The 27,840-nt window shown below is 35.8% G+C and overlaps 2 protein-coding genes across 5 annotated transcripts; both read left to right on the top strand.

Moving 5' to 3' along the window:
• The first annotated feature begins 13,853 nt into the window (after window positions 1-13,853).
• On the top strand, window positions 13,854-26,499 carry LOC133316869 (GDT1-like protein 4). 4 transcript variants are annotated; one of them, XM_061518661.1, is made up of 13 exons: window positions 13,854-13,990; window positions 14,079-14,147; window positions 14,647-14,706; window positions 14,906-14,953; window positions 15,129-15,217; window positions 15,329-15,365; window positions 15,454-15,501; window positions 15,986-16,054; window positions 16,143-16,187; window positions 16,284-16,345; window positions 16,611-16,683; window positions 17,069-17,154; window positions 26,260-26,499. In XM_061518661.1, the coding sequence occupies exons 1-12, from the start codon at window positions 13,973-13,975 to the stop codon at window positions 17,135-17,137; spliced, it is 687 nt and encodes a 228-aa protein (XP_061374645.1). In that variant the 5' UTR covers window positions 13,854-13,972; the 3' UTR covers window positions 17,138-17,154; window positions 26,260-26,499. The 4 variants fall into 4 exon arrangements, with proteins under 4 accessions (XP_061374645.1, XP_061374646.1, XP_061374648.1 ...); XM_061518662.1 differs by lacking the exon at window positions 26,260-26,499 and adding an exon at window positions 17,555-17,749; XM_061518665.1 differs by lacking the exon at window positions 26,260-26,499 and adding an exon at window positions 17,765-18,140 and having other exon boundaries at window positions 13,958-13,990.
• On the top strand, window positions 18,731-19,660 carry LOC133316898 (uncharacterized). The gene is made up of 2 exons (XM_061518696.1): window positions 18,731-18,755; window positions 18,849-19,660. The coding sequence occupies exons 1-2, from the start codon at window positions 18,731-18,733 to the stop codon at window positions 19,658-19,660; spliced, it is 837 nt and encodes a 278-aa protein (XP_061374680.1).
• Window positions 26,500-27,840: the final 1,341 nt, after the last annotated feature.

Here is a 27,840-nt window from a genome sequence, read left to right on the forward strand (position 1 = left end):
CATGACTAGTCTTTCATCATTTTGCTCCCATTTTTAATTTTGTTGGGCATATGCTGCTTGGGTTTGGCCCAGGCCTGGTCATTCATGGTCAAGCACAATCACGCCACGATAGAAGTTGTGAACTTAAAAGGCATCTTGTACTTTTGTGTCACAATCACAAATTGTTTTTTGTGCCCCAAGTGAGGAGCGGGCTTGAAGTTTTTGCTTTTGTATTTCGCCATCAAATTTAGCCCACTGTCACTAGTTGCCTTATAAAAGAGAGAGCCCAATGTCCACAACGCATATAATGGCCAAAAAAAAAAAAAAAACACGAGTAAAAATAAAGGATTAAGAACATGTTTGATGTGATGTATAAAGTTATATAGTATAAACTTATACTATACGTTATGACATTTTCAGTTGTTTGATGTGATCATCGTATAATATAAGCTTATTCAGGAGAATCTCTTAATATATCAAAATGATGTATAACTTAATCAGGCCTAAGGGGGTGAGATTAGGTCTGATAAGGGGTTGATGTATTAATATTGCTTATAAGTACAACTTTCAAAAACTAATATATCATTTCAATATTAATATATTAAAATAATTTTTTTTAATATATTAATTTTTAAAAATATTGGAGGATATTATCTTATACAATACCATACCAAACGCTGGATAATATTAAATTTAATCAGGTCTTATATTATCAGGCTTCATCCTATACTATGCATCAAACACACCTTAAATGTCATTGTCTACCAAACCATGGTGGCTCAGTTAGCGTCAGAGAATTGAGTAAATGAGTATTCGATCCTTCCTAATATCGTTTTTGGAAAGAGTTTAAAAACTTAATCATGTGACCCGTCTCAAATCAGACTAATAGTAAAGCGATGAATCGATTGCAATATTTTATAAATAAAAAATAAAAAATTCGCTGTCGTATGCAAAGCTCCACTGCCGCTTGAGAGTAATACTTTAATTAATCTGAACATTTAGTTGTCCAGCTAATATTCGCATTCCTATTTTGATCTATTTGCTTACTTATCTAAGACCTAACTTCCATAGAAGGGACAGACAAAATTGAGTTTAAAAAATTATAAAGCAAGCCATTATCTATTTCAAATGAAATGTCACAAATGGTATCACCACGCACATAGATAGATTAATCGGTATGAGATTATTGCAACTTTATTATAGATTTTAAATTCAAGCCCTTAATATGTAACTGTCTTAAAATTTTGGTTGGAAAATTTTTGATACCCTTATAATCCTGCGGAGCTGGATCAAACTAATCGAATATAAAAAAAAATTCAAAGAAATGATCCTAAGTGGACACGTTTGGTAGATGAGATTTTTTATCGATAAAATATAATTAATGGAAAAATGGTAGAAAAGTAAGTTAGATAGAAAAGTTTAAAAAAAGATGTTTAGTTTACCAAAATTTTACTAGAAAAATTTATTTAAATTTGCAAAGTCTATGTTTAGTTGAATGTAAAATAGTGATAGAAAAATTGATTGAATTGATCAAAATACTCTCATTATCAATATTTTTAAAACAAACCACTACCTAAATAAAATAAGAGTCCAATATCAATAACTTGATTTCCTTAAATATCACTTCCTCACCTATCCTAAAATTCCACACCCAAAGTGAATAGTTAGTTTGAGCAAAATAATAATACAAATCTAATTGTCTAAGATTCTTATTTAGATGGATTTTTTTCCAAAACTATAACCAAAAATGACCTTTTTCAATACCCACCCATATTTTTTCATCAAACTCAAATGAAAACTTATACCAAACAAATTCTAAATGGTTTAGCCATAAAAGTTATCCATCTACGTCAGCATCATGGCCACTTTGTACTGCGCACACCGGCTTTACAAGTATAATAATTATTTAAAGCTGTGATTGGTTTATAAGCACAAGTTGTGTTTAAAATTACTATGAGATACTGAGGCTACCAAACAGATTAACTTAGAGCCCGTTATATAGATTTTCAAATTTTTTTTTTTTTTTTATATCTTGTTTATTTTAGAAGTATTTTTTATAAAATGTAATATTATTTATTTATTTTTCAAAAAAATATTTGACTTTTGACTTTTATTTTCTTTAGAAGCTAAAAGTTTAACTTTTCTTTTAAAAAAAAGCATATTTTTTAAAAAGAATTATAGCTTCTGCTTTTTTTTAAAAGATATTTTTTAAAAATTGTTGTTTTTTCTAAAAAAACAATTTTTTTAAATTCATTTTGACCCAATCTGATTGCATGAAAACTACTGCTCCTCAGTCCTCACCCACGAGGAATAAATCAAAAGTGGGTTTCAGATCCTATACCCTTTTTCTGTACGACAGAATTGATAAATGAAAACAGATAAAACATGAAAGGCAATATAAAGTACCTTTTCTATTATTTTTTTAAAATTTTACTTTATTTAATCTATATAATATAAAAGAAACATAAACTTTATTTCAATAGGGAAAGAACAAATTAAAAAAAATAAATGTAAGTCGGGCTTTTATTCACTTTGTGTGTGTGTTTTACCCACTAGATGCGTTAGTATAATAATGATTTCTTTTCCATCACGCTAAAATTAAATGGTTTGTTAAAAATATATATAATTAATTAATCTATACTTATACTAAATGATATGAAAGGTTCAATTCAATAAAAACTCAAAAAATAAGGACTTAGATAATAATGTTAGAGAAATAAAAAAAACAATATTAGAGACATATAAAAATATTAATGTAATCTTACTCAATACTTTAAGATTTTGAGTTGAAACGGTTCAAAATCTCACTATCACGATCATTTTGATCCAAAAGTTTAAGCTTTTGAATGAAATTATATTAATAATTTTATATATATCTAATAGACCCCTTCACACAAAAGCCCATTAGGCTTGAAAGGTAGAAAATGCACAAGCCTACCTACTCGTACTAAGAAACTTCATAATACTTAATTAATTATTAATTAAATGGGCCGATGAGGATCGATTACGTGACACTGAGGCTCTAATATCATGCCAAGAACTATTTTAACCCAAAGCCTTAGGGGGCGTTTGGTTGAGGAGAAATTTTTTGAATACTAGAGAAATGTAATTACTAGGGAAATGGTTGGAAAGTGAGTTTGGTAGGAAAATGTAAAAAAAATTGTTTGGTTGACCGAAATATTACCAGGGAAATTTATTTAAATTTGCAAAATCTATGTTCGGGGGAAACTTCGCACCTGTTTTTTCACTTCCCCAGTTATCTCAAAATACCACATCTCAAGTGGTATTCTGTAACAGTGAATTTCATCCAAAAATCAACACAAAAGTCATTTCCCCATCTATCCTATTTGTCTAGTATTTTTTTTAAAAACTTGAACCAAACGTGGTATTTTTCAATATCCACTTACACTTTCCCATCAATCCCAAAATAAATCTCCAACCAAACACTACCTTAAGGCATTGAGTGAGGTCACATTAATGATTTTATATCTCTCTAATATGATTTTATATTTCTCTAACACATCCCCTCACACGAGGCCTAACTGATTTGAAGGATGGACAATACATATACCTAGGGGTGTGCATGGAGCAGTTCGGTTTGGTTTTTGTCAAAAATTGAATCGAACCAATTTTAAACGGTTTGGTTTTTAAACCGAACCACTTAAAAAAAATGATTTTTAATTTGTCCAAACCGGTTTGAAACCGATTTCAAAACTTGTGGTTCATAACCGGTTTTGATTTAAAATCAGTTTTAAACCAATTTTGATTGAAAACCTGTTTTGAATCAAAACCGGTTATGAACCATAAACCGGTTATCAAGCTTAAGATTGGTTTTATAATATATATTTTTCTTGTAAAAATTCAAAACCGATTTTGATGAGATATGGACAAATCCAGTTTGATGAAAAGTCGTTCCATGGTATTGGTACATATTATCTCAGAATATAGCTAGAATTGGTGGCCTATTATTTTCAATCAAATAGCCCCAATTGAAGATTCTAAAGTAATATGAAGTCCAGTGATACAAATAAACTAGAGGTGCGTATGTAGCGGTTCATAATTGGTTTAGACAAAAATCCAACCGAATAGATTTTCTTTTTTTAAAATCGGTTTTTAATTTTTCAATCCAGTTTGAAACCGGTTCCAAAATCGGTTTATGAGTTCATAACCGATTTTGATTTAAAACTATTAAAATCGGTTTTAATTCAAAACCAGTTTTAATTTAAAATTGATTATGAATCATAAATCGATTATCAAGTTCAAAATCATAGTTTGATTAAAGATGTCATAATTATTGTTATAAAACCGTTATGAAATAAAAGCAAGTTGGTGAGATCGCCAAATATTTTTTTTTTGGTATAATCAATTAAGTGTTGCCTATGTAAAACTCTCTGAATATGCTTAACAAGTAAAATAAACACATGGATTATAACTACTGGACTAATTTAAAACAGTTCCATTCGGGTTTTCCACTTTAATATTAAGAGCTAAGTTTTCCATGAGAGACTGCAAGTCGGAAATGTTTATTTTTGTCTACTTTATGAATTTCTTTCAAAAAAACAAAAAAAAAAGTATGTAACTTTTATAAATCAGAGGAGCAAGATACGTACTTCTCAAACTAAAAAACAATCTTCCTTACTAAATATCATTGAGGCACAAAGAAAGTTAAAGAATGGTGCTAAATAACTAATTATTTATAAATGAAGTAGAGCAATTTGGTTATGGATTGTTGGAATTAATGAATGAATTAATGTACAATGATCCATTGGTTATGAATAAGAAGTGGGTTAATAAAGAAAAGAGAAAAAGGGAAGATGAAGAGGTGTGTGGGTTTCAACAAGTCCCACATTGGACAATTAGTAGGAAATGAGAGAGTATATAAGCTCTCACTTCCCTCTCTTAGATTGGCCCTTGGGTCACTACATGTTTTATGTAGGGGGAAGAGCTAGATGAGCATTGGTTCACCACACACGCGCGCCGCCGCCGTCCAACCGGTTCGGTTCGGTTCGGTTCCTAGTGTGTAATAAAAAATAATTTTTTATTAAATTATTTTTTAATATTTCTCCAACCAAAATTCTACCCGCCGGTTTTTTGAGCAGTATTGAACCGAACCGGTTCTTTCCCTTCGTGAACCAGTCACCGGTTGTGTCTGCTCGCTGAACCGGTCGTATCTGTTCGTCGGAACAGTCACCGGTCGCACCCGTTCGCCGCCATCAGACACGGCGGTTCGCCGCCAGCGACTGTTCATCGTGACCGGTCAGTGTAAATAGACACTGACACCTTCAGAAATCTATCCAGTTTTTTCTGCATTTAAACTCTGCCGGAATTTTTCTTCTTCCGGTTTTGCATACTGTTGTTCATCCTCCGGTGTGACTTCCTCTGGCATATTGTTGTGTTCGTTTGGGCTGTTGATTGGTAGTGCCACCATTCTTCAGACGAAATTCGTTCTATCCTGGGAGACAAGTGTCCATCAACCTTAGGCATCAGTGAGGGGGCAAATTGTCTTAAGGAGACACGTTCTGTGGGCTCGGATTTAATTCCTCTGATACTGCATATATTCATCCTTTCATTCTGTCTGTTTCATCATTCTGCCACTAACAAGTAAGTCTGTTTTTAATATTTTTAATTACACAGTGATAATTCTGATCATCTACCTCATCTGCTTTATACATGGGTTCAAATCTATTAGTGATATGATATCACTCACTGTCTACAATAACATGGATAACTATGTATAATCGATTATTTTTATGGTTTGGTAAATAACTAGTTTATAAAATAAAATGCAGTTTCATATAAAATCGATTTTTAAAAAAAATCAATTTTTTAAATGTGGAGCAGTTTGGTTATGGATTGGTTTGGTTCTTTTGGATATTTTGAACACCCATACACATGCCCACCTACATGTGCTAAGAAATTTCATAATATTTAATTATTTATTAATTGAATGGTGGGCGATGCTGAACAAACTTGTAACTATTTGGTCATGGAGGCTTTGATATCATACCATGTAAGTAATCAATTCAACCCAAAAACTTGTGCGGTTGGTGAAATTACATTAATAAATTTTATATTTATCTACCAAGCTCCCTCACGCAAGAGCCTGGGCTTAAAGCGTGATTATTGTACATGCCCAATTCTTTATTTACTTCTTGCTTTACTTAATTCCACTAAAAAGTATGAGTGGAATTAAGGTACTGAGTGAGGCTTCATTAATGATTTTATATCTCTCTAACATAATTTTATATTTCTCTAACACGCCTCCTCATATAAGAGCCACTAGGCTTGAAGGTTGAACAAAACACATGTCCACCTACTTGTGCTAAGAAACTCTACCTTATTTAATTATTTATTAATTGAATAGGGGGTGGTTAAGATCAAATTCGTGACCACTTGATCATGGAGGCTCTGATACAATGTAAAAAATAATTTACCTAAAAATTTAAGCTTTTGGGTTGAATTGATTTCTTTATAAATAAACATCCACACAGTCCAAGAAGTAAACATCTAAGTTTGTAATTAGGGATATAAATGAGTCAAGACAAGTCAAGCTTTAGCCTAAATAGATCAGGTCTGTGTAAAATATTTGAACCTGATTTAACTTGTTAGCCTCATACAAGCCAAATTTTAAGCTTGGCCTGGCCTATTTAGTCTATCAAGCCTTTAAAAATGACATATTACACTCCGTAAAAAACAAGTTATGATTATTTTATTTCTTTTGTATGTTTAAGTTGATAAAAAATAAAAATAGTACAATAGTTGAAACCACATCATAACCCAAAATATTAAGAATTTAACTATGTTATTAGAAATAAAAAACAAAACAATGGCAAGGATGCAGAAAGTTTAAGTACATTTAAAAAAAATTCCATTCATTAACTCGTGTATTAGATAATCTCACTCAGCCAAAAATAAAATTATGATGATGACAAAAGGCAAAAGGTGAAGACAATAATTTGTTTAACAAGATCCTTAAAATATTCAAAATTTTATTAAGAGTTTCAGATTTTGTCATTTTTTTTGCTTCATTAACAATACCAAAAGAACTAGAATTGCAATTCGCAAGTCTTGTTCAATTAAGGCACCTACATATGAGCAACTTTATAGTGAAATTTGGATGGAGGAGAGAAGAACAGTGGCGGCAGAGGAACTTAAGGTTAAGAAAAGATATGACTTGAAATAAAAGGGTATTTGAAATATTATTGAATCGTATTTGAATCTGTACATAGGGGTCTCTATTTATAGAGACTTCTTGACCTAATTTTGACCTAATGGGCTTGGCCCAATATAGAAGTAACGGACTAAATAAATACAAATAAATGGCTACATAATTACTATTTACAACACTCCCCCTCAAGCTGAGGAATAGATATTTATCATTCCCAGCTTGCTAGCAAGTTCTTGAAATCTATCTGAAGGAAGCCCTTTTGTCAATAGATCAGCTAATTGACGCCCAGTGGGAATGTATGGAGTGGTAATCAACCCGCTATCAAGTTTCTCTTTGATGAAATGGCGGTCGACCTCAATATGTTTAGTCCGATCATGTTGAACTGGATTATGAGCTATACAAATAGCGGACTTATTATCACATAGCAGCTTCATAGGTCCCTCACATTTTATTTTTAGATCATCAAGTACAATTTTCAGCCACAGTAACTCACAAATGCCTTGAGCCATAGCTCGAAATTCAGCTTCTGCACTTGATCTGGCGACCACATCTTGTTTCTTACTTCTCCATGTCACCAAGTTACCACAAAGAAACATGCAATAACCAATGGTAGAACGACGGTCAGTCACGGATCCAGCATAATCAGCATCTGTGTAGACTTCTAAAGATAGATTGCCATCACGTCGGAATAACAACCCTTTACCAGGAGTACCTTTCAGATACTGAAGAATTCTCTCTACTGCCTGCATATGTTTCTCCTTTGGATCGTGCATAAACTGACTGACAACACTAACAGCATAAGCTAAGTCTGGTCTAGTATGGGCCAAATATATCAATTTCCCAACTAGCCGTTGATATTGTCCTTTATCAAATGGAGGACTTTCCTCTTCATAGCCCATCTTGTGATTCTGCTCAATAGGAGTATTAGAGGGTTTACACCCGAGCTTTCCTGCTTCTTTGAGAAGATCAAGAACATATTTCCTCTGGCTGATAAAGATTCCTTTGCTCGAATGAGCTACTTCTATCCCTAGGAAATATCTCAGTTTCCCAAGGTCTTTGACTTCAAACTTAGAGGCAAGCCGTGTTTGCAGAATCTGTCTCTCCACAAAATCATCACCTGTGATAATAATATCATCAACATATACAAGGAGCACAGTAAGCTTCCCATTTTAGGAGTGTTTGAAAAAAAGAGTGTGATCTCCTTGACTTTGTTTATATCCTAAGGTCATCATAACCTTAGTAAACTTTCCAAACCAGGCACGAGGTGACTGCTTCAATCCATACAAGGCCTTTTTTAATTTACAAACTTTATTTTCTCCCTTCACAGAATCAAAACCAGGCGAAATTTCCATGTAGACTTCTTCTTCTAACTCACCATTGAGGAACGCATTCTTCACATCAAATTGGTTTATATCCCAATTGTAATGGGCAGCAAGGGATAACAAAACTCTCATTGTATTCATCTTTGCAACTGGAGCAAATGTTTCTTCATAATCAATGCCATAGGTTTGAGAGTAACCTTTGGCAACTAATCGAGCTTTGTATCTCTCAAGAGTTCCATCAGAATTATATTTCAGGGCATAAACCCATCTGCACCCTACTGCTTTCTTTCTAGTAGGTCTATCAATAACCTCTCATGTTTTATTTTTCTCCAATGCATTCATCTCCTCTTGCATGGCTTGAGCCCAATTCCTATCTTTCAAGGCTTCATGTACTGATTTTGGGATTGCAATAGAGTCTAGTGCTGAAACAAAGCTTTTGTGCTGCACAGAAAGATTAGCAGAGGAAACAAACTGGGAGATAGGGTATTGAGTACAAGAGGGACAAGATTTCTTGGGACAAGCTCTTTTTCCTTTTCTAAGAGCAATGGGTAAATCATCAGAATCAGTAGTAATGGGTAAGTCATCAGAAGTATTAACATCATGATCAGAAATATGAGATTCAGGACTTACTAGTGGTTCAGACGATTGAGGTTGCTGCTGAGACAATGTGGGTTGTTTCCTTCTTTCAGGTGTCATAATCTTTCGTATCTCTGGTGTACTTGATGTATCAATCACAGGAGAATCAGTCACAGGAGGATTACTCACAAGAGGATCAGACACAGGAGGAACAGACACAGGAGGAACATGACCAGGTGGAGGATACACTGACATAGGTAAAGGAGTAGACACTGATGATTCAAACTCAAAGAAGGGAGGTGATGAGATTTCTGGTGAATGATTCTCCCCCTGAAGATGAGGACCTTGGAAAAAGGACTCAGATTCCTGAAATGTAACATCCATAGAAACAAAAAATTTCCTACTACTAGGGTGATAGCACTTGTAGCCCTTCTTATCAGGAACATAACCAAGAAAAACACATTTAATAGCCCTAGGGTCCAACTTACTGCGATGATGTTTATGAACATGAACAAAAGCAACACACCCAAACACTCGTGGAGGAAGACTCATCATAGTTGGAATAGAAGGGAAAAAAGAAGTCATAGAGTGAATAGGACTTACATGGTCAAGTACCCGAGTGGGTAAACAGTTGATCAAGAATGCTGCAGTAAGAATAGCATCTCCCCAATAGTATTTGGGTACATGTGTCTGAAACATTAATGCACGAGCCACTTCAAGAAGGTGACGATTTTTTCTTTCAGCAACCCCATTCTGTTGGGGGGTGTCAACACAAGTAAGTTCATGAATCATACCGTTATTTCTTATAAATTGGGAAAAGCTATGATTAACATATTCAGTACCATTATCTGTTCTTAGTCTCTTGAGTTCTTTTACCAAATTGGGTCTCAATCATTTTATAAAATTGAAAGAACAGTTGTGGTACCTCAGACTTTTCACGCATTAAGTACACCCAAGTTACACGAGTGCAATCATCAATAAAAGAAACAAACCATCTATTTCCAGAACCATGAGGGACTTTATAGGGACCCCAAACATCAGAATGAATAAGATCAAAAGGTTCAACACTCTTAGTAATACTAGAAGGAAAAGACACACGATGATGCTTAGCAAATTCACAAACATCACAATGAAAAGACTCAACAGATTTAGACAAAAACAATGACGGAAATAAAGATTTGAGTAAACTAAATGGAGGATGACCTAAGCGCTTATGATGAAGCCAAATCAAAGAATCAGCAGTTGATTGACCATGAGACATCTAGATGTGATTTGTTACTTTATTTGCAGGAGATTGTGACACCAGATAGTACAGCCCACCTTGCTCTTTAGCACTACCAATCGTCTTCCCCGTGGCGAGATCCTGAAAAACACAATGGGTAGGATAGAAGGTTACAGTACAATTCAAATCTTTTGTAATTTTATGAATAGAAAGAAGATTCGTGGAGAGTTTAGGAACATGAAGAACATCCTTAAGATGTAAGGATTGCTGTAAGTTTATGTCACCAGATCCCGCAACTGATGTATGAGAGCCATCAGCTACGGCTATTGTATGAGTTACAATGGTAGGATGATAAGAGGTAAAGGAGTCAGCACAACAAGCCATATGATCAGTAGCACCAGAATCAACAACCCAAGAATGTTTAAAATCATTACATGAAGAAAGGAAAGAATAAGTTTTGGAGCTCATACCAGTCATAGTCAAAGCACTAGTATCAGATGGCTTACTCAGAATCAAGAATGGTTCGGAGCCGTTCCAACTCATCTGGAGGAAATGCAGGTTGGGTCTTATTAGGTGTATGAGTTATTTCAGAGGAAGTAAAATGCGCTTGACCACGCAACTTTGCCATCTTTTCTAAGACAGATTGCTTTCCATAAAGGCGAAAGCATAAATCCTTGATATGACCTGTTCTTTTACAATAAGAACACCATCGATCATCTCTCTTAGGTCTAGAAGAGGTACCATCATAAAATTTTGAAAAAGAACTCCTTTAAGAAGAGGTCATACTGCACAGAAAATAGTCAAAGAAAAGCTCCAAGAAGCCAAAAAATCACAAATAAATACCAAACGATGTCCGATCAAAGAGAGGAGCACATATCCAGAAAGAGGATGAAGGGACGATCAAGATCGCGGTGGTCCGATCCGGAAATATGATCACACGCGCCGGTGAGATTGGCTGCGCGTGGGCTTCACTCGCGTTTGAAGGGGCGGCGCGTGTGGGCGCGTGCGGTGGCCGTCCGGTCTGAAATTTCTGGAGCAACGTCGTCCGGTGAGCGCGGTTCTTTCTGGGTTTGTTCGGAGTTGAAAAACCACCGGGAAAGGGTCCAATTGTGATGAACATATGCTGTCTTGTGATGAAGAATAATGGAGACGATGAACAGTAACAGAGATCCAGTATAACAGAGATCTTCTCGGTCCAAGAGGTCCCCGGAAAAAAAAATCCGGTGGCGGCTGATGGCAGCGAGAGACAAAAAGAATAAAAGGTTCTTGTTCTAAAGACAATAGGCGCGGAAGCAGAGCCCTCAGGATCGAGAGCTCTGATACCAACTTGAAATAAAAGGGTATTTGAAATATTATTGAATCGTATTTGAATCTGTACATAGGGGTCTCTATTTATAGAGACTTCTTGACCTAATTTTGACCTAATGGGCTTGGCCCAATATACAAGTAACGGACTAAATAAATACAAATAAATGACTACATAATTACTATTTACAACAATATGTTTACCAAGTGAGAAGAGGAAAGGTTGCGGCGAATTAGAGAAGTTAAAAAATCATAAGATATTATTTTTTATGATACATTATATATATATATATATGCTCATAAGATATTTTTTTTAAATATTTTTTATTAAAAAATACATGCATAGCCTAAAGGTTTAGAGGCCAAGCCTTCTAAAATTGGCTTGTGACATGATTTCTACATAAGTTTTTTAATGAGCTCAAAAATATACTATTTCTAAAACAGGTCAAGCCAAAACTGGCCAAAAATAGACCAGGTTGTAGGCCCTTATCAAGCTGCTGACCCATTTATATCCCTACTTGTAATAGCACATGAATACATGATTAATAAGTCACCTTACAAAGCTAATGATTAAAGGACAGATACGAGATTTCAACTAAACCTAGACATCATGGCTTACTAAGAAACATCCTGCAAACGAGATAGGTTGACAAAGCCACCAGAATCTATCAATTATAAACAAATTAATCATGTCACCATAATAAGGCGATATAATAAGACAACAAGCATGTCAAGATGCCGCTACTATAAAAGATAGACTCAAAGCTCAATTATGTTCTTTCAATATACTTAGGGCCCGTTTGGAGCACCTGATAAGAAAGATAGGATATGATAGTTTATCATATCCTCTTTTAATCAGCTGTTTGGTGAGCCTATAGGATAAGATAAAGCTACCAGGTTGGCTCATTTTATCCTATCGAGAGCCTGATAACTTATCCTAAGAGGATAGGATTGAAAAATTAAATTTATTTTATTCCATCCTAACCCTCTCCATTTTTTTCTCCTTTTCCCCCACTCTCACTTTACCAATGTATCACCGATAACCTTGCCACTGCCAGTCTGGCCAACCCCACCTTGACCATGATCGGAGTCCACACTGGCGATGCCACTTCGGCGACCAAGGGCAAGAGAGACAGCTTATAGGTGATGACGGAAAACGAGGGTTTTGGTTCAAGGTGAAGTTAGAAACGAGCGTCTTTGTTAGAAACATGCTACCATTTACAAGCCTTTCATTATGGTATTTGAGTTCACCGTCTCATCCCAAGAATTTGTTTGCATAGAAATGTTGGCATCACCTCCAAACTTCTCGTGTTGTATGCATCGTGTGGGTTTATTGATGAGGCCCACTATCTGTTCGATCAAATAGCTAACCATCATGCTTATTTCTTTTTCTTAAATAAATGAAAATAGGAATTAATGTATAAATAAATTAAAAAAGAAGTTTTAAAATCAAATAAAAAAATTATATAAAAATCTATTATTGAGGGTATTTTTGTCTATTTAAAATATATCCTGATGCAATCTGATCCACACCAAACACATGATAGAAAATTGTTATCTTATCAAGTTTTTTATCTGGTGCACATCAAATACAGGATAAGATACGACCTTATCAAACTCATATCATATCTTACCCAATTATCTTATTTATCTTTATCCTATCCTGTATATCAAATAAATTTAAACTTATCATTCAAATATTAATTTGAGTGTGCGAGTACCTTGTACAGAAGCACTTTCTCCTTTTCCAACCGAAGCACGCACTAACAACATTGGAGCTATTATCTTGCGTAGTAAAGTAGGTGATCCCGTCACATTAACTCTACAAATCACCAACTTGGACCAGGTTGCCAACTCTTTATGATCATTGATCATGTCACTAATAAAATAATGATTTTGTTACAATCAAGTCAAGGTTACGCTTGCATAAATTTTTAAAATTAATTTTCCTTAATAATTTTTAATTTTATTGTCTTATTCGAAGAGTATTAAAACATTTATTTTTAAATTATAACTTTCTATATAGAAAAACCAAACAAATGAGCCTTAAATACAAGAGACAATCAAGAACATAAAAAAATAGTAAAAAGACAAGCATCTTTGTGATGCTTTTATTTGTCCAGATGCCGAGTAGGAAGCGAATTGTATTCCATGCTCCGAACAAAATAATAATAAAAAAAAATAAAAAAAAATAAAAATAAAAAAAGATGCCACGCAGTCACATGCGCGCACCGATTATATGTCTAATGTCTTCACTTCACTAACGACTCAAACAGGTTTAGGTAACAACTAACAAACAATTTCCCAGTTCAACGGAGACAGGATCAGAAGAGAAAAACAGCACACATAGCTTCCAGCTATCTCTCTCTCTGATTCCTTCTTCTTCTTTGTTCAGCTAATATGAGTTCAATCGTTCAGGTGCGGCGCTTCCCCTTCAATCACACAATAGATTTATTTACTTCTTATCTGTTAACGCCAATCCCTTTTTCTTTTCTTTTTTCATTAGGGTTTCACAAAGTCGCTGGCCTTGACCATACTCTCTGAGATCGGTGATAAAACTTTTTTTGCAGCTGCGGTCAGTTTCTATTTAAAAAAAATTGTTTTTTTGGTTCTCCATTTGTCTTATTCCTTTGTATCGTGTACTCCAGATTAATGGGTTGGGTTCTGTCTCTAGGCATTTTGAGTAATTTTCTGGACAGGAACTATCTGAGATATGGCCTTTTTTAATTTATTTTTTTCTGTTTTGTCTTTCAGTTGGAATTTGACCAAGGAACTGCATAAGTGTTCCAGGAAATTTTATTTTAATGGATTTTATTTTTGAATTTGGGAATCAGTGCTCTCAGTTGCGTTTCCTGTTAATTGGTTTTAAATAAAACATTTTTTCATTGCTCTGCTATAAGCTAACACATGTCCAAAGCTGTGTTTAATGAAGTGAGTTTGAAATGTTTGATGTCTTCGATTACTTCAATTGCATGGTTCCTAACAAAGAATAAAGGGCCTTTATATTTGTCTTTGTGGTCTTTAGAGTAGAAATCAATATTCTGACTGTTTGATATCATGATTCTTATTTCAAGATACTGGCTATGCGACACCCAAGACGCCTTGTCTTATCAGGTTGCCTATCTGCTTTGATTGTAAGCAAATTTTTTTCTTCTTTCCCTTTTCAGCTTCATTATCTTTTTTTTTTTTTTTTTTAAGCCATGATAAATTGCGTATTGTATCAACATAAACATGACCTTTATTCCAAACCAATTGGGGATAATTTGCTCATTATATGATCTAGTTTTTTGCCTTTTGAATCTCATAGTTCCTTGTAAAATTTGATTATTCTAGGTGATGACCATTCTCTCTGTCCTTGTTGGCTGGGCTGCTCCAAATCTGGTGAGCATTATTCATAGCTGGTTTAACTTCACAATTCTAATCATTATTTATGAATTTAAGATTGGATATTCAGCATGAATGCATTAGAGAGGTGTTGTCCAACTCTTGTTTAGCCATATTACTCTTTCTTTTTCCTTGATTTTTTTCCCTTAGTCATCTTAATGTAATTCTGCAGATCTCTCGTCAATGGACTCATCATATTACCACAATTTTATTCTTAGGGTTTGGATTTTGGTCCTTGAAAGAAGCTATATTTGAAGAAGGGTAATGATTTATTATCCCTCACATTAACTTGCTAATCCTTTTCTAATGAACATCAGTTTGCATCTGAATTGACTTTTGTTCCCATGCTTAATGATTTCATTTGACGGGCAGGGATGCAGAAGAATTGGCTGAAGTTGAAGCCGAATTGGTTAATTTTTCACTTGTATTTGATTTCTTATTTCAAGTCAATTTTTTATTTTATTTTCTTCTTGACAGCATCCTTGTATTGTGATTAGGACAAAGATTGGAAGGCTAAAAATGGAGCTACAAAAGATAGTAATAAGGTAAAACAATATTTATCCAACAAAAATTTGTCTTGCCTTCATCCTCTGTCTGCCCCCATGTTAGCATGTATTGAAAGTTAAGTCAGGTCTTTAAGACCATGCATGATCATATTATATATTTATATAAATCTTTCAATAAAAGATATTTTGTTTAGTTCCTGTGATTATTAAGTGGTTAAAAGATCCTTGGAAAATCCTTACAACTACTACAATAGAAACCAAGAGAGAGATTCTCAATAACTAGATTACAAATAAATTGCTTTAAAAATATTCAAACATTAAATAAGGCACGCAGAATCTTGCAGGAAAAGCTTTAATACCAAAATTTTCAATTGGATGACTCCTTATTTATGAGCTGGGATAAGAATCTTGCTACTTATTTCCAATAAATAATAGATTATAATATTATAATCAAACAGAGTTCTCTCAGATGCTATATATTTGTTGTTCTAAAACTGTTTATGCATTGTGTCTTAATTCCCAGGTTGATGATGACTCAAAAAAGCATAAACGGTCATTTTTATCTCAGTTTTTCTCTCCCATATTTTTACAGGTAATACATTAATAGTATCTCTATGCAGTATTTCACTGAACACTGAACTAAGTTAAATTTGATCCCCTTTATCCTCTCCATTCCGCAGGCATTTTCTATAAACTTTTTTGGTGAATGGGGTGACAAGAGCCAGGTGAACATAGTTGGGAAACATGTTTTTTTCCTGCATAGGCTTCATTATCGGAGACCGTTTCATCACTTCTCTAATCATATCTTTGTTCTGTTTCAGCTGGCTACTATAGGTTTGGCTGCAGATGAGAACCCATTTGGTGTGGTTCTTGGAGGGATTCTGTAAGTTTTGACTATTAGTTTTTCTGTCTGCATTTTAGGGTCAACTTGTTTCCTTTTGAGATTTTGACTATTTTCCTTTGGTTGCCCATGATGGCATATGTTATTTCAATATATATATTTTTTTGGCTGAATTCTGCATACATGTTTGTGTACCTTACGAATGCTTTGTGTTTATCTGGAGGCATAAATATGTAAGATGTGTCACATGCCCTAAGGTTCTGCAATTTCTTTGGAGAAGACTGTTATTCTTAATTGTTTTTAACAGGGGACAAGCATTGTGCACTACTGCTGCGGTTGTTGGAGGAAAAAGTTTAGCTTCCCAGATATCTGAAAAAGTGGTAATAATTATTTTTCCTTTTATTTACGTAGCATGTTGCAATTACTTTAGCCTTACTTACAAATGTTTTCCAATGTGGCATGTTGTCCATCTGTTTTTCCCTTCTGATTTTTGTTAATTTTTTTAATTCAACATTCCGTTTCTTAAAATGTCCTCCCGGATCAGGTTTAAATAATCGCAAAATTGGTTTTAGACTACCCAGAAATAGTGGAAGTAAAATCATAAAGATGATGGAATAATGAATAGGATGCAATATGCAAACACAAAATATGGCATGACACTTTTAGGGTTGTAGTGTCAAGTGTGCAATTTGATTTACCGGATTACTGGTATAGTATTAAGCTGAGCACTAATGTCATCTAAATGTTGTACTCAATACTTTGCAGGTTGCAATCTCCGGTGGAATTCTTTTCATTGTTTTTGGTATCCAATCGTTCCTTTCTCCAGTTGAATAATGAAGGCTATGCTCTTGGTTAGTGATTATTCTTAATCCCTTTTTTTACATTTATGTTTAGCAAATATAGTTGTTATAGTGGTTGAGGTTGGCTGCCAAAAGAGCTCAGTTTTGTGCCTTATCCACCCTGGGTCAAAGATTTCATTGTTCTCACCCTTCAAATATTTTATGGTTCAAAATAAAGATACCATTGTAGAACCAGAACCAAATTCAATATAAAAAGTTAACTTAGTGGGGATTATTCTTTTTTCATGTGGTGGATTATTCTTTTTGAATGTGCCTACACTTAATCTCTTTATCTTACTCCCTCCATGGCTCCATCTATTTAATGCATGCGTAAATTCCCAATAAATTCCCAATGCTTCTTTGCCGGAGAAATAAAAGGACCAGTTTGGAAAAATTACTTTTTAATTTCTAGGTTGTTTTATTATTGTGCCATCGGAATAACTGTGAGAATGCCTGACTGCCTGGCTTGGAGGAAGTAATAAAATAAGGAGGATAGTGGGGAAGGGAGAAAACTGAAAAGACCAAATTAGCTTGTATGCCCCTCTTCAGCTTTGACTGCATAAGATGTTGGCACTGTTGAATCAATGTTGTGGTGGTGACCTTTTTGTCCATGCTTGTGTAGAGGGGAGGAAAAGCCTTTCCTTCATTGGAGCAGAAGTTAAAAGTGGGATTGGTAGGCCATCAAATGCCATGCGCATTAAGTTTATACAATAATCTCTCCTTGCAACGGGAGATTCACTTGACTGACGATCGCTCGTTATTTTGTTGGTGTCTTTGACAAGGCTCATCTTTAGTTTAGCATTATTTTTCCTTGTTGTGTCAAAAACTTGCACTGTAATAGTAAGTCTTGCTTGAACCCCGATAGTTTCAACTATGAAAAGCTTCATATCCAAGTCCCCCCGCCCCCCTTTCAATTTTTTTTTTTGTTATGGCACTCCGGCTAAAAAACAAGTAGGGAAAAAGAAAACAGAGAAAAGAAAATTATTGTTGTTCACCGTGAAGTTAGTGACTTAAAATGATCTCCGCGCTCTTTTAAACACTTGGAAAAAGATTTCTTTGTATGGAGCGGAAACTAGAATGTCTAGAGACACCAGAACCCAAAATAATTTTTAATTTGGTTCAAAATTTTATGTATTATTGTAATGAGAACTTTGAGTGACTGAAATTACTTTAGAAAAAACAAATCTGGGTATAACATTGTAGAAGAAAAAAAATGTAAATCTCTTGTACCAACAAACAAAACCAGGAGGAGCAATTTTCCTAAACACAGTAAACTTAAGCAGATATGAATGAATTAATGTCAAAAGGAAGTTATACACCAGAAATTTCCCAGGAACTGTTATAATAAAAATTTAGGGCTATCATGTTGTGAGTGGGTGCGTGAAAAGATTTCTGAAGGCTCTGCTAGGTTTTTTCTTTCGCATGGTAATCAAGGGGGGCAGATCCTCCAATTCTGAGGGGGACACATCAATTAACAAGGATCCGAAGAATGCCAAAGGTGAAGCTGTCATGGATCTGGATATGCAGGAGCACTCTTCGTGTGCGGGAGCCATGGATTTTGAAGCTGACGGTGCGAATCTGAAGAGAGATGGGTGGATCTGAATCCAGTCCAGGTATGGAAGATGAAGTGCGAAGAGATCCTCGTAAGTTGGTTTCTTACAAGGATCACCTCCTTCGCGTGAATGGTGTTTGAGATGGAAATCCAGAGCAAGAAGATGATGACTGGCTGGCTCAATGTAAACGTGAGGAAGCAGAGGATGACGAAGCGCTGAAGGCGTATGAACAATCAGGGGACAATGACCCACTGAACCCATATTACCAGTTCGATGTTCTTGAGAAACTGGAGCAATGTAGAAGATGGAGGAAGGCTCTAATAGTTAAGCTCGTGGGAAAGATGATTGGGGCCAGAATGCTCTGGAATCGGCTTCATAGACTCTGGAATCTGGAGGGGGAGTACAAAGTACTTGATTTGGAGAATGACCACTACATGGTCGAATTTGAGAAGACTCAGGACTATGTGTTCGTGCAGCAGCAGGGGCCATGGGTCGTTGCAGATCATTACCTGATTGTTCAACGGTGGAGGCCGAATTTCGACCCATATGACGACAAAGTGAAGAAGCTTGCGGTTTGGATTAGAATCCCTGGAGTACCTAGGGAGTTCTATACGCATAAAGACCTGTGGAGAATGGGGAACATGGTGGGTCGAACCCTAAGAATTGATGAGAGTTCTCTAAGGATTAGCGGTCAAGGCCAGCTAGAGGAGATTACTGACAGAGGTCGCTTTGCATGCATCTGTGTTGAAGTAGACTTGAGCAAAAGTCTACTTTCAAAATTCAGAATCGGACAGAGGCAATTGTTCATAGGATACGGGGGATTACATCAAATTTGTTTCCTGTGTGGCCAATATGGTCACAAAGGAGACCAGTGCCCTTTAAATCCTGAAAATATGAAGAAGACTGAAGTTAATGAAGGGGGGAGATGCAAGGCCAACAGGCTGAACACAGTGGTGCAAAAGTAGTAATCAAGGAAGAGATTGAGAGAAGCCAAGAAGAGCATGGGTTTGGAATCTGGATGAATGTCCAGAGAAGGAGTAGGAAAAGGCATGTGCCATACCAGAAGCCAAATAAGGTAAGTGTAAGTAAGGTTCCTAATTCGAGGAATGTGGGCCTGAATGCTAATAATACAAATGCTGGCTCGAGGTTTGGTCCTCTAGAAGAGGATAAAGATGGGGAATCCCAAGCTCAGATGGGTAACAGTTCAAATTCGGTGCCTGGAGACTCCAGTCAGCAGCGAAGGAACCAGGGAGGAAGGAAAAAAAAAGTGCTACTGATAGGAGCTTCTCAATTCCGAAACAAGAAAATGTAGTTGTGGGCTCGGTGAAACATGTGACTAATCTCTCTGTTAAAGAAGGTTCAAAGAATCCTATACAAAAACTGCCTAGTAGAGTAGCTATATTGGTAGATAGGGGTATGAACAGGGGAAATATTCAGGGGGAGACCTCTTCGGGTTTAAAGCAATTGGGGATTGATGGTGACCCAAAAGATGTGATAGGAAGTGAGACAAGCCTGGGAGTTAATTCCAGTCATGGCAGAATAGAACACCCACCAGATGGCAGGGGAGTTGCAAAAGAAGGACATTTAGAGGGGAGGACTGCTATGGTTCTGGATGATATAACGAATGATTTGGGTATCAGGGATATCCCAATTCTTCTAGTCTAATTGCCCTGTCCTGGTCTGTACCCTATCTTTCCTTTTGATGATTGTGTGTACATAGAATTGTAGAGGAGCGGGGAAAAAGGGTTCTCAGCTCTTATTAAGGATATGGTTTTTCAGAATAGAATACAAGTTCTGGTTTTGTTGGAAACAAGGATTAGTGGGAGTAAGGCTAACAGGGTTGTCAAAAGCCTTGGATTTGATAGTTTTTTCATAAGGGAAGCTGTTGGGTTTTCGGGGGGCATTTGGATTCTTTGGAATAAAAGCATGACTAGCATTAGCATCTTGGAGGAAGATCACCAATTTGTGCACTCCTGAATAACCTGGTTGAATTCGGGATTTGATGAATTCTTTACTTTCATATATGGAAGTCCGAGAAGGTCTGAGAGGAAGGATCTTTGGGAAGGTTTGAGAAACATAGTAGGTTCTGTGGAAGGGAAATGGGCTGCCATGGGAGACTTCAATGCATATACTCAAGTGTGGGAGAAGCAAGGTGGTGTTATTGCCAATGGGGATAGTACCCTTGACTTTGTTACTTGCCCAAATGAATATGGGCTATTTGATCCTAGGTTCTCAGGTCCGAAGTTTACATGGAAGTGAGGAGCTCTCCAAGAAAGATTGGACATATTGGTGGGGAATGATGAGTGGCTCCAGGGGTTCCCTAATAGGTCTATTTTCCACCTCAATTATCATGGTTCGGATCATAGGCCCATTGTGCTAAGGAATGAGTGTAGTAATGGAGCTCCTAGTGGTGTCAAACCTTTTAGATTCTTAGCTGCTTGGATAACAAATGACAGCTTTGGGGAAGTGGTGGATAAGTGCTGGGATATGGAGAATAGTTGAATTCTGGCCAAAGATAACTTCCAGAAAGAGGCATCTGATTGGCACCAGCATACTTTTAAAATGGATCAGAAAAGAAAGTTCAAACTTCAAAGAAGAATTAAGGGAGTGGACTGTCAACTTAGCAGGGGCCCTGATGTGGCCTTGGAAAGGCTTCACAAGGACCTATGGGCTGAACTGAATTCCATTTATATCCAGGAAGAACTTACCTAGTTCCAGAGGTCTAGGAGTAATTGGTTGGCATTTGGTGATAGGAACTCCAAGTTCTTCTATGCAGCTACAGTGGCTCAGTCCAGAAGAAATAAGATTGGAGCTCTGAAGAATGAGGATGGGGAATGGATAGAGGATCCCGAGAAGGTTAAGGCCATGGCTATTGGTTATTTTAAGAACCTGTATGAAATGGAGGATCAAGCTACTCTTAGTGTTGGCAGTCTGAATAGATTTCCAATAATTGCAAATGGTGAGTGGGCTAAGATTGGAGAATCCCCTAATATGGAAGAGCTGAGAAGGACAATTTTTGAGATGAATCTGTTTAAAGCCCCGGGGTCTGATGGCCTCCATGCTATCTTCTTTCAGTCAAATTGGGGCAAGGTGAGCAAGTCTGTGTATAAACTGGTTCAAGAGGTATTCAAAGATCCTGAGGAAGTGGCAAAAATTAACCAAACCCTCATTTGCTTGATTCCGAAGGTGGATCACCCAGAAATGATAAGCCAATTCAGACCTATTAGTTTATGTAACGTGATTTACAAAAGTATAACAAAGATGATAGCTTCCAGGCTCAGAAATCACATGTGTACACTGGTCATGCCAAATCAGTGTAGTTTTGTTAAAGGCAGGCATGCCACTAACAACATCATTATAAGCCAGGAAATTTTTCACTCTATGAGGTTCAAGAGAGGGAAGAAAAGGTGGATGGCTGTGAAGGTAGACTTGGAGAAAGCTTATGACAGGGTGAGTTGGGCCTTTCTGGAGGAAACCTTGGTGTGGACAGGCATGCCAATGTCACTTGTGAGAATTATTATGGCTTGTGTCTCTACCTCCTCAATGAACATTCTATGGAATGGGGCTTTAACGGAAGAGTTCACTCCCTCAAGAGGGATCAGACAGGGTGATCCTTTATCCCCTTATCTGTTCGTGTTATGTATGGAAAGGTTAGGACACTTGATCAACACAGCTGTGGAGGATAAGAGATGGAAGCCTATCAAGCTGGGGAAGAATGGGGTCCCAATTTTCCATTTATTCTTTGCTGATGATTTGCTTATTTTCTCAGAAGCAAATGGGGACCAAGCTGATCTGATCTCGATCATTTTGAGTGAATTCTGCATAGCATCTGCCCAGAAAGTTAGCAACAGCAAATCTAGATGCTGTTTTTTCAAGGAATGTTAATCATCTAAGAAGATTCGAGTTGAGCCAAGCCATGAATTTCACTATTGCACCTGACCTTGGGAAGTATCTTGGGATCCCTATCTTTCATAAGAGGGTAAACAAGGATACTTTCAGTTATATTCTTGATAAAACAAGTAGCAGGTTGAATGCTTGGAAGGAGAAGTTCCTCTCTATGGCTGGAAGAGTAGTGTTAACTAAAGCAGTTCTTGAGGCACTCCCAATGTACTCCATGCAGTCTGCTATGCTTCTTGCCAGTACCTGTGAGGCAGTGGAACAAAGGATGAGAGGGTTTGTGTGGGGTTCCAACAGAGGAAAAAGGAAGGTTCATGCCTATCCTTGGAATGTGGTTTGTAGAGCCAAAGACAATGGAGGTTTGGGTATAAGGAATCTGAGGAGTTCTAACCAAGCCTGCCTGATGAAAATAGGTCATGGCATGTTTGACTCACAGGAACAACCTTTGGGTTCAGGTACTAAAAGACAAGTATATAATGGGTGATGGGTAGGTATCTACCATTCCTAAAAAATCTGGTTGCTTCAACCTCTGGATGGGTTTGTCTCGAGTCTGGCCAAAGATTTATGAAGGGTCAAGTATTATGGTGAGGAATGGCATGGGGAGCTTTTTCTGGAGAGACAAATGGTTGACTATAGGACCTCTAAGAGATCATGTGCATCGGGAAATTCCTGCTGAGCTGCGAGATGCTACGGTTGTGGATATGGTTAATCAAAACAGCGAGTGGGAATGGCAGGTCTTCAGTCATCTACTCAACCAAGAAGCTTTGGAACTGATTGCAACTCATAGGCCTCCTGATAGGGATGAAGGGGAAGACAGGGTAATATGGGATTATTCCCAAGATGGAAGCTTCACCATAAAGTCAGCATACAATTTTTTATGTAATGAGGAGTTTGTCCATAATCAGGGTCACTGGGGGCTGGTGTGGAAATGGGAGGGTCCCCCTAGAGTGAAGACATTCCTTTGGCTCCTGGTTGGGGAGAAGCTTCTCACTAACTTTAGAAGAGTGCAGAGGCATATGTCGGATTCAAGTGTATGTCCGAGATGTCAGGGAGAGAGGGAATGCTGCCTCCATGCTATTAGAGATTGCTATTGGGCAAGGTTAGTCTGGAAACCTTTTGTTCGACCAGAGTGCTGGCATGAATTTTTTGGTCTTCCTCTGCTTCCCTGGGTAAGCTCTAATCTGAATAAAGAAAGTTGCATGTTAGTTGGGGAGAATGGGAACATGTTGTTTGGGCTGATTGGCTGGTTTATATGGAAAGAAAGAAATAGTTTTATCTTTGAAGATGAAGCCCCCATTGAAGGTAGAACAACTAGAATGGCTTGTGTTTATTTGTCTAATCATGTTAATGCAAAATGTATGTATAAGAATGTAGGCTTGCAGAAAAAAGTTTGCAGAGAGACTATGGTGAAATGGGAACAGCCCCCTTTGGGTTGGATTAAGGTGAACACTGACGGCTCATCAAAGGGAGGAAGCCAGAAGGGAGGTTGTGGTGGTGTGCTGAGGGATGAGACTGGTGAATGGAAAATGGGATTTGTAAAGAAACTTGGAACCTGCAACCCAGCTAGAGCTGAAGTTTGGGGGGTACTCCTGGGCTTGCAGACTGCTTGGAACCTTGGGTTTAAAAAGATTATCATAGAAGGAGATTGCCAAGTGGTGCTGAAGATGATTGAGCTTGGGGTGGCTGAAAACCATCCTCTTGCGGATCTGCTTAGAAGAATATCCCTGCTGAGAAATCGTGAATGGCAGGTGGAGTTTGTCTACATTCCTAGAGAGGGGAATGGGGTAGCTGATTGGCTTGCAAGCTATGCCATCTCCTTAGGTTGGGGGACTGTTCTGTTAGAATCTCCCCCTTTAGGTTGCTTTGAGTTTGTTGATAGAGATCTTAGAGGGGTAGTTTTGCCCCGTGTGAGTAGGAACCTGTAATTGTTCTTTCAAATTTCTTTGGCTTTCAAAAAAAAAAAAAAAAAAATTAGGCATGATAATTCATGTCAATAGGTCGCGTTCGTACTGGGTTAATGATTATGAACGCATTCGATTCAAACACAACACATAAAGATTCGTGTCAAGACCTTTGATATGAATAGAACATAATTTTTTAATGGTTGATATGCGATACAACACGATTAGCTTGTGTATTGAATATTGTTTTCATCAATATTATGTTTATATGACATGATATAACATGAATAGTCGAGAAGAATATTAACACAAGTTAATGTTGTGTTTGCGAATTGACCATATGAATTTTTTCATGTCATTTTTAATTAACATGAATGTGAATGTGAGTCAATCCAGACACATAAATTTTGTGTCGTATGAGTGGATAGTGTGGTGAATTTTACCCTTGATCAAGACTGGGGCGTTCAAGTAAATGCAGTATGTTTAAGTTGCCAAGGAATCAAATTCTTAGGGTTCAACATGTTCAATGTTTTTATATATCAAACGTTACTTTAAGTATAATTTTTAAGGGAAAAATGTTTCTGCAGTTAATGCAGATAAGTTATCTGCATTTATTTTCAAAACGACGTCGTTTTGGGATTGAAATTTTAAAAAATTATAAATATAAAGACTATTATAACCCTGAAATAAATTAAAATTACAAAAATACCATGATTTTTGCCTCAAAACGACGTCGTATTTGACTTACTGTTGATAATTATCTGCAGTAACTGCAGAAAAAGCGAACCCAATTTTTAATGCATGAATTCAATATAAATTACTCTCCAAAACTTTACGTAAAAATGATGAGATGATCTATTAAGTGTAAATATATAACAAAATATAAACAAGAAGTTTTTAAATTTATAAAATAAATAACTAAAAGTATAAATATAAAGAAGTTCTTAATTTTACTTTAAAAATGTTTATGATTTATAAAAAATGGTTAAATTAGTAGTATTATGGGATTCAAGGTTCTTGAATTCTTCTTCTTTATTAACTATTTTTTTCTATCTAGAAGCAATGTTAGGTTTTTGTTTTTGTTTTTATTTATAAATCTTCCAATTTCTGTTAATGTGTTGACTAATCTGGAGTCGAGTCGGGTATGATCACAAAGATGATCAAATTTTTCCTATTAAATTTTAGCACAATTATATATTCAGGATTCAAACCTAAAATCGGATAGGATAACAAGGATTACAAAGCTCTTTCTATCCAATTTTAGCACAATTATATATTCAGAATTCAAATTTAAAAGTAATAATTAAGCTGGCCTCGTAAATTCCTCCACATATATTTGTTAATTGCTGGCCAATGCTATGTTTCTTAACTTTGTCCTGACTCCTGAGTTCTCGTGATTTTCATCATGGAACGCATTAGACCTAACTATTGGGCCATATTTATTCTTCAAAATAAATTTGTTCCCATCAGATCATAGGAATTTAAATAATACATCGATAACTATTTTTTTTTTCCATGAATTTCTGCTATACAGTTATAACGACACTTAGTTCTTAATAATCATTAAAATATTCCAAAAAAAAAAAACTTGCATAAATGCTTTGTCAAATTTACATTGGCTCAGCTTTATTTCTGAACAAGGACAATTCCAACAACTTCAGCATCTCACTTTGCTCATAGATAATAAATAAACACGGTAATGAACCACTGCTGTATTGGATTTTTATTTATTTCTAACCACGATACTTTCTTTGTGGTTCCAATAGGTTAGACGGAATAATCTACCCGGCTGCGCAGTTGGATGAGAATGAAGCTTTTGGATGACTCTCATAAGGCTTGTTTCGAATCATCCTTTGTGTGTAAAACGGTGGAAAAGGGACAAATAAATGTCTCAGTGGACAAATTTAAGAGCTCCAAGTTAATATACAAGGGAATGGTCAAGACGTGTCACAACCCGATAAATTGGTCGCAACATTGGATCTAGGCCATATTTTAAATTTTAGACTTTGTATTTTTTGGTAGAGATTTGATCATATTTTATGTTGATTCCATCCATTATATTGTTATACAATATTTGAAACTTATAATTTTACTTTTTACAAGTTTGGTGTATTTTTTTTAACTTAAAATAATATAGTTTGTTTAATATAGTGGTATTATTAGTTTAATATATCTTGTTTGAATATAGGGGCAGGTTCTTACACCGGTGTAGGACTTATTAATCGTCTTACACTGGTGTAGAATGATCCTGATCCACACACACACACATATAAGGGGTAGGATATTCTTATACCAGTGTAAGAGTTAGAAGTCTTACACTCAATCTTAATCATTGATCCACTTGTATCCAATGACTCAAATTATTAAAAAATTAGAGCCCTTGGATATAAGTGGGATCAATGGTCAAGATTGAGAGTGTAACTTACACTGGTGTAAAATGATCCTGACCTCTATATATATATATATGGGGCAGGATATTCTTACACCAGTGTAATAATTAGAAGTCTTACACTAAATCTGAATAATTGATTTACTTGAATCTAACGGTTCAAATATCTAATAAATTAGAACCATTAGATAGAAATAGGATCAACGATCAAGATTAAGAGTGTAACTTACACTGGTGTAAAATGATCCTGACTCTATATTTATATATAACCAAATCTTAATAATTGATTTTCTGCATCTAACGGTTAAGATTTATTAGGTCTCACTCATTAATTAATTTTTAATTCCCAATAAATCTCAACCGTTGGATGCACGGAAATCAACGATTAAGATTTGGTGTAAGACTTATTATTCTTACATTGGTGTCCCATATATATATGAGGTTTATATTTCTGCAGCTGCTGTATGTGCAACAATCAAATACTTACCATATATATATACTTGAAAGCATTAAATGCAGGGAATCATAACCATATAAAGGATGAAAGTATCATAACTATACACATGTCGTTGCTGTACGTAAAGCGACTGTAGAAATGATTTTACCTATATATATATATTAATTATGAAATATTAATTAATTTTAGTCTTATGACTTAATTATCCATATGCTAAAATTTATGCAATTTTAAAGCCATTAAGACTAGGATAATAATAAAGAAGTCAAGTAATTTATACATGGTTATAGATTCAAACTTTAATATCATCATTGTTTTACTATTTGAGTATTAAAAAAGTGTACACATTTTTGCTTAAATTTTGAGTCGATTTAGTTGCCATCCAATCATTAGTTAGGTTAATTAAGTTAGGATCGAACCCAAAAATATAATTATTGAGTTACGGTCAATCATGTTAAACCCAAACTGACCCTTTTTATAGGCACCCATCGAAAATGAAGT

The sequence above is a fragment of the Gastrolobium bilobum genome, unplaced genomic scaffold (genome assembly GCF_033153095.1).
Source record: "Gastrolobium bilobum isolate Gb01-03AN ecotype WA unplaced genomic scaffold, APGP_CSIRO_Gbil_v1 utg9312, whole genome shotgun sequence".
Taxonomy (NCBI): Eukaryota; Viridiplantae; Streptophyta; class Magnoliopsida; order Fabales; family Fabaceae; genus Gastrolobium; species Gastrolobium bilobum.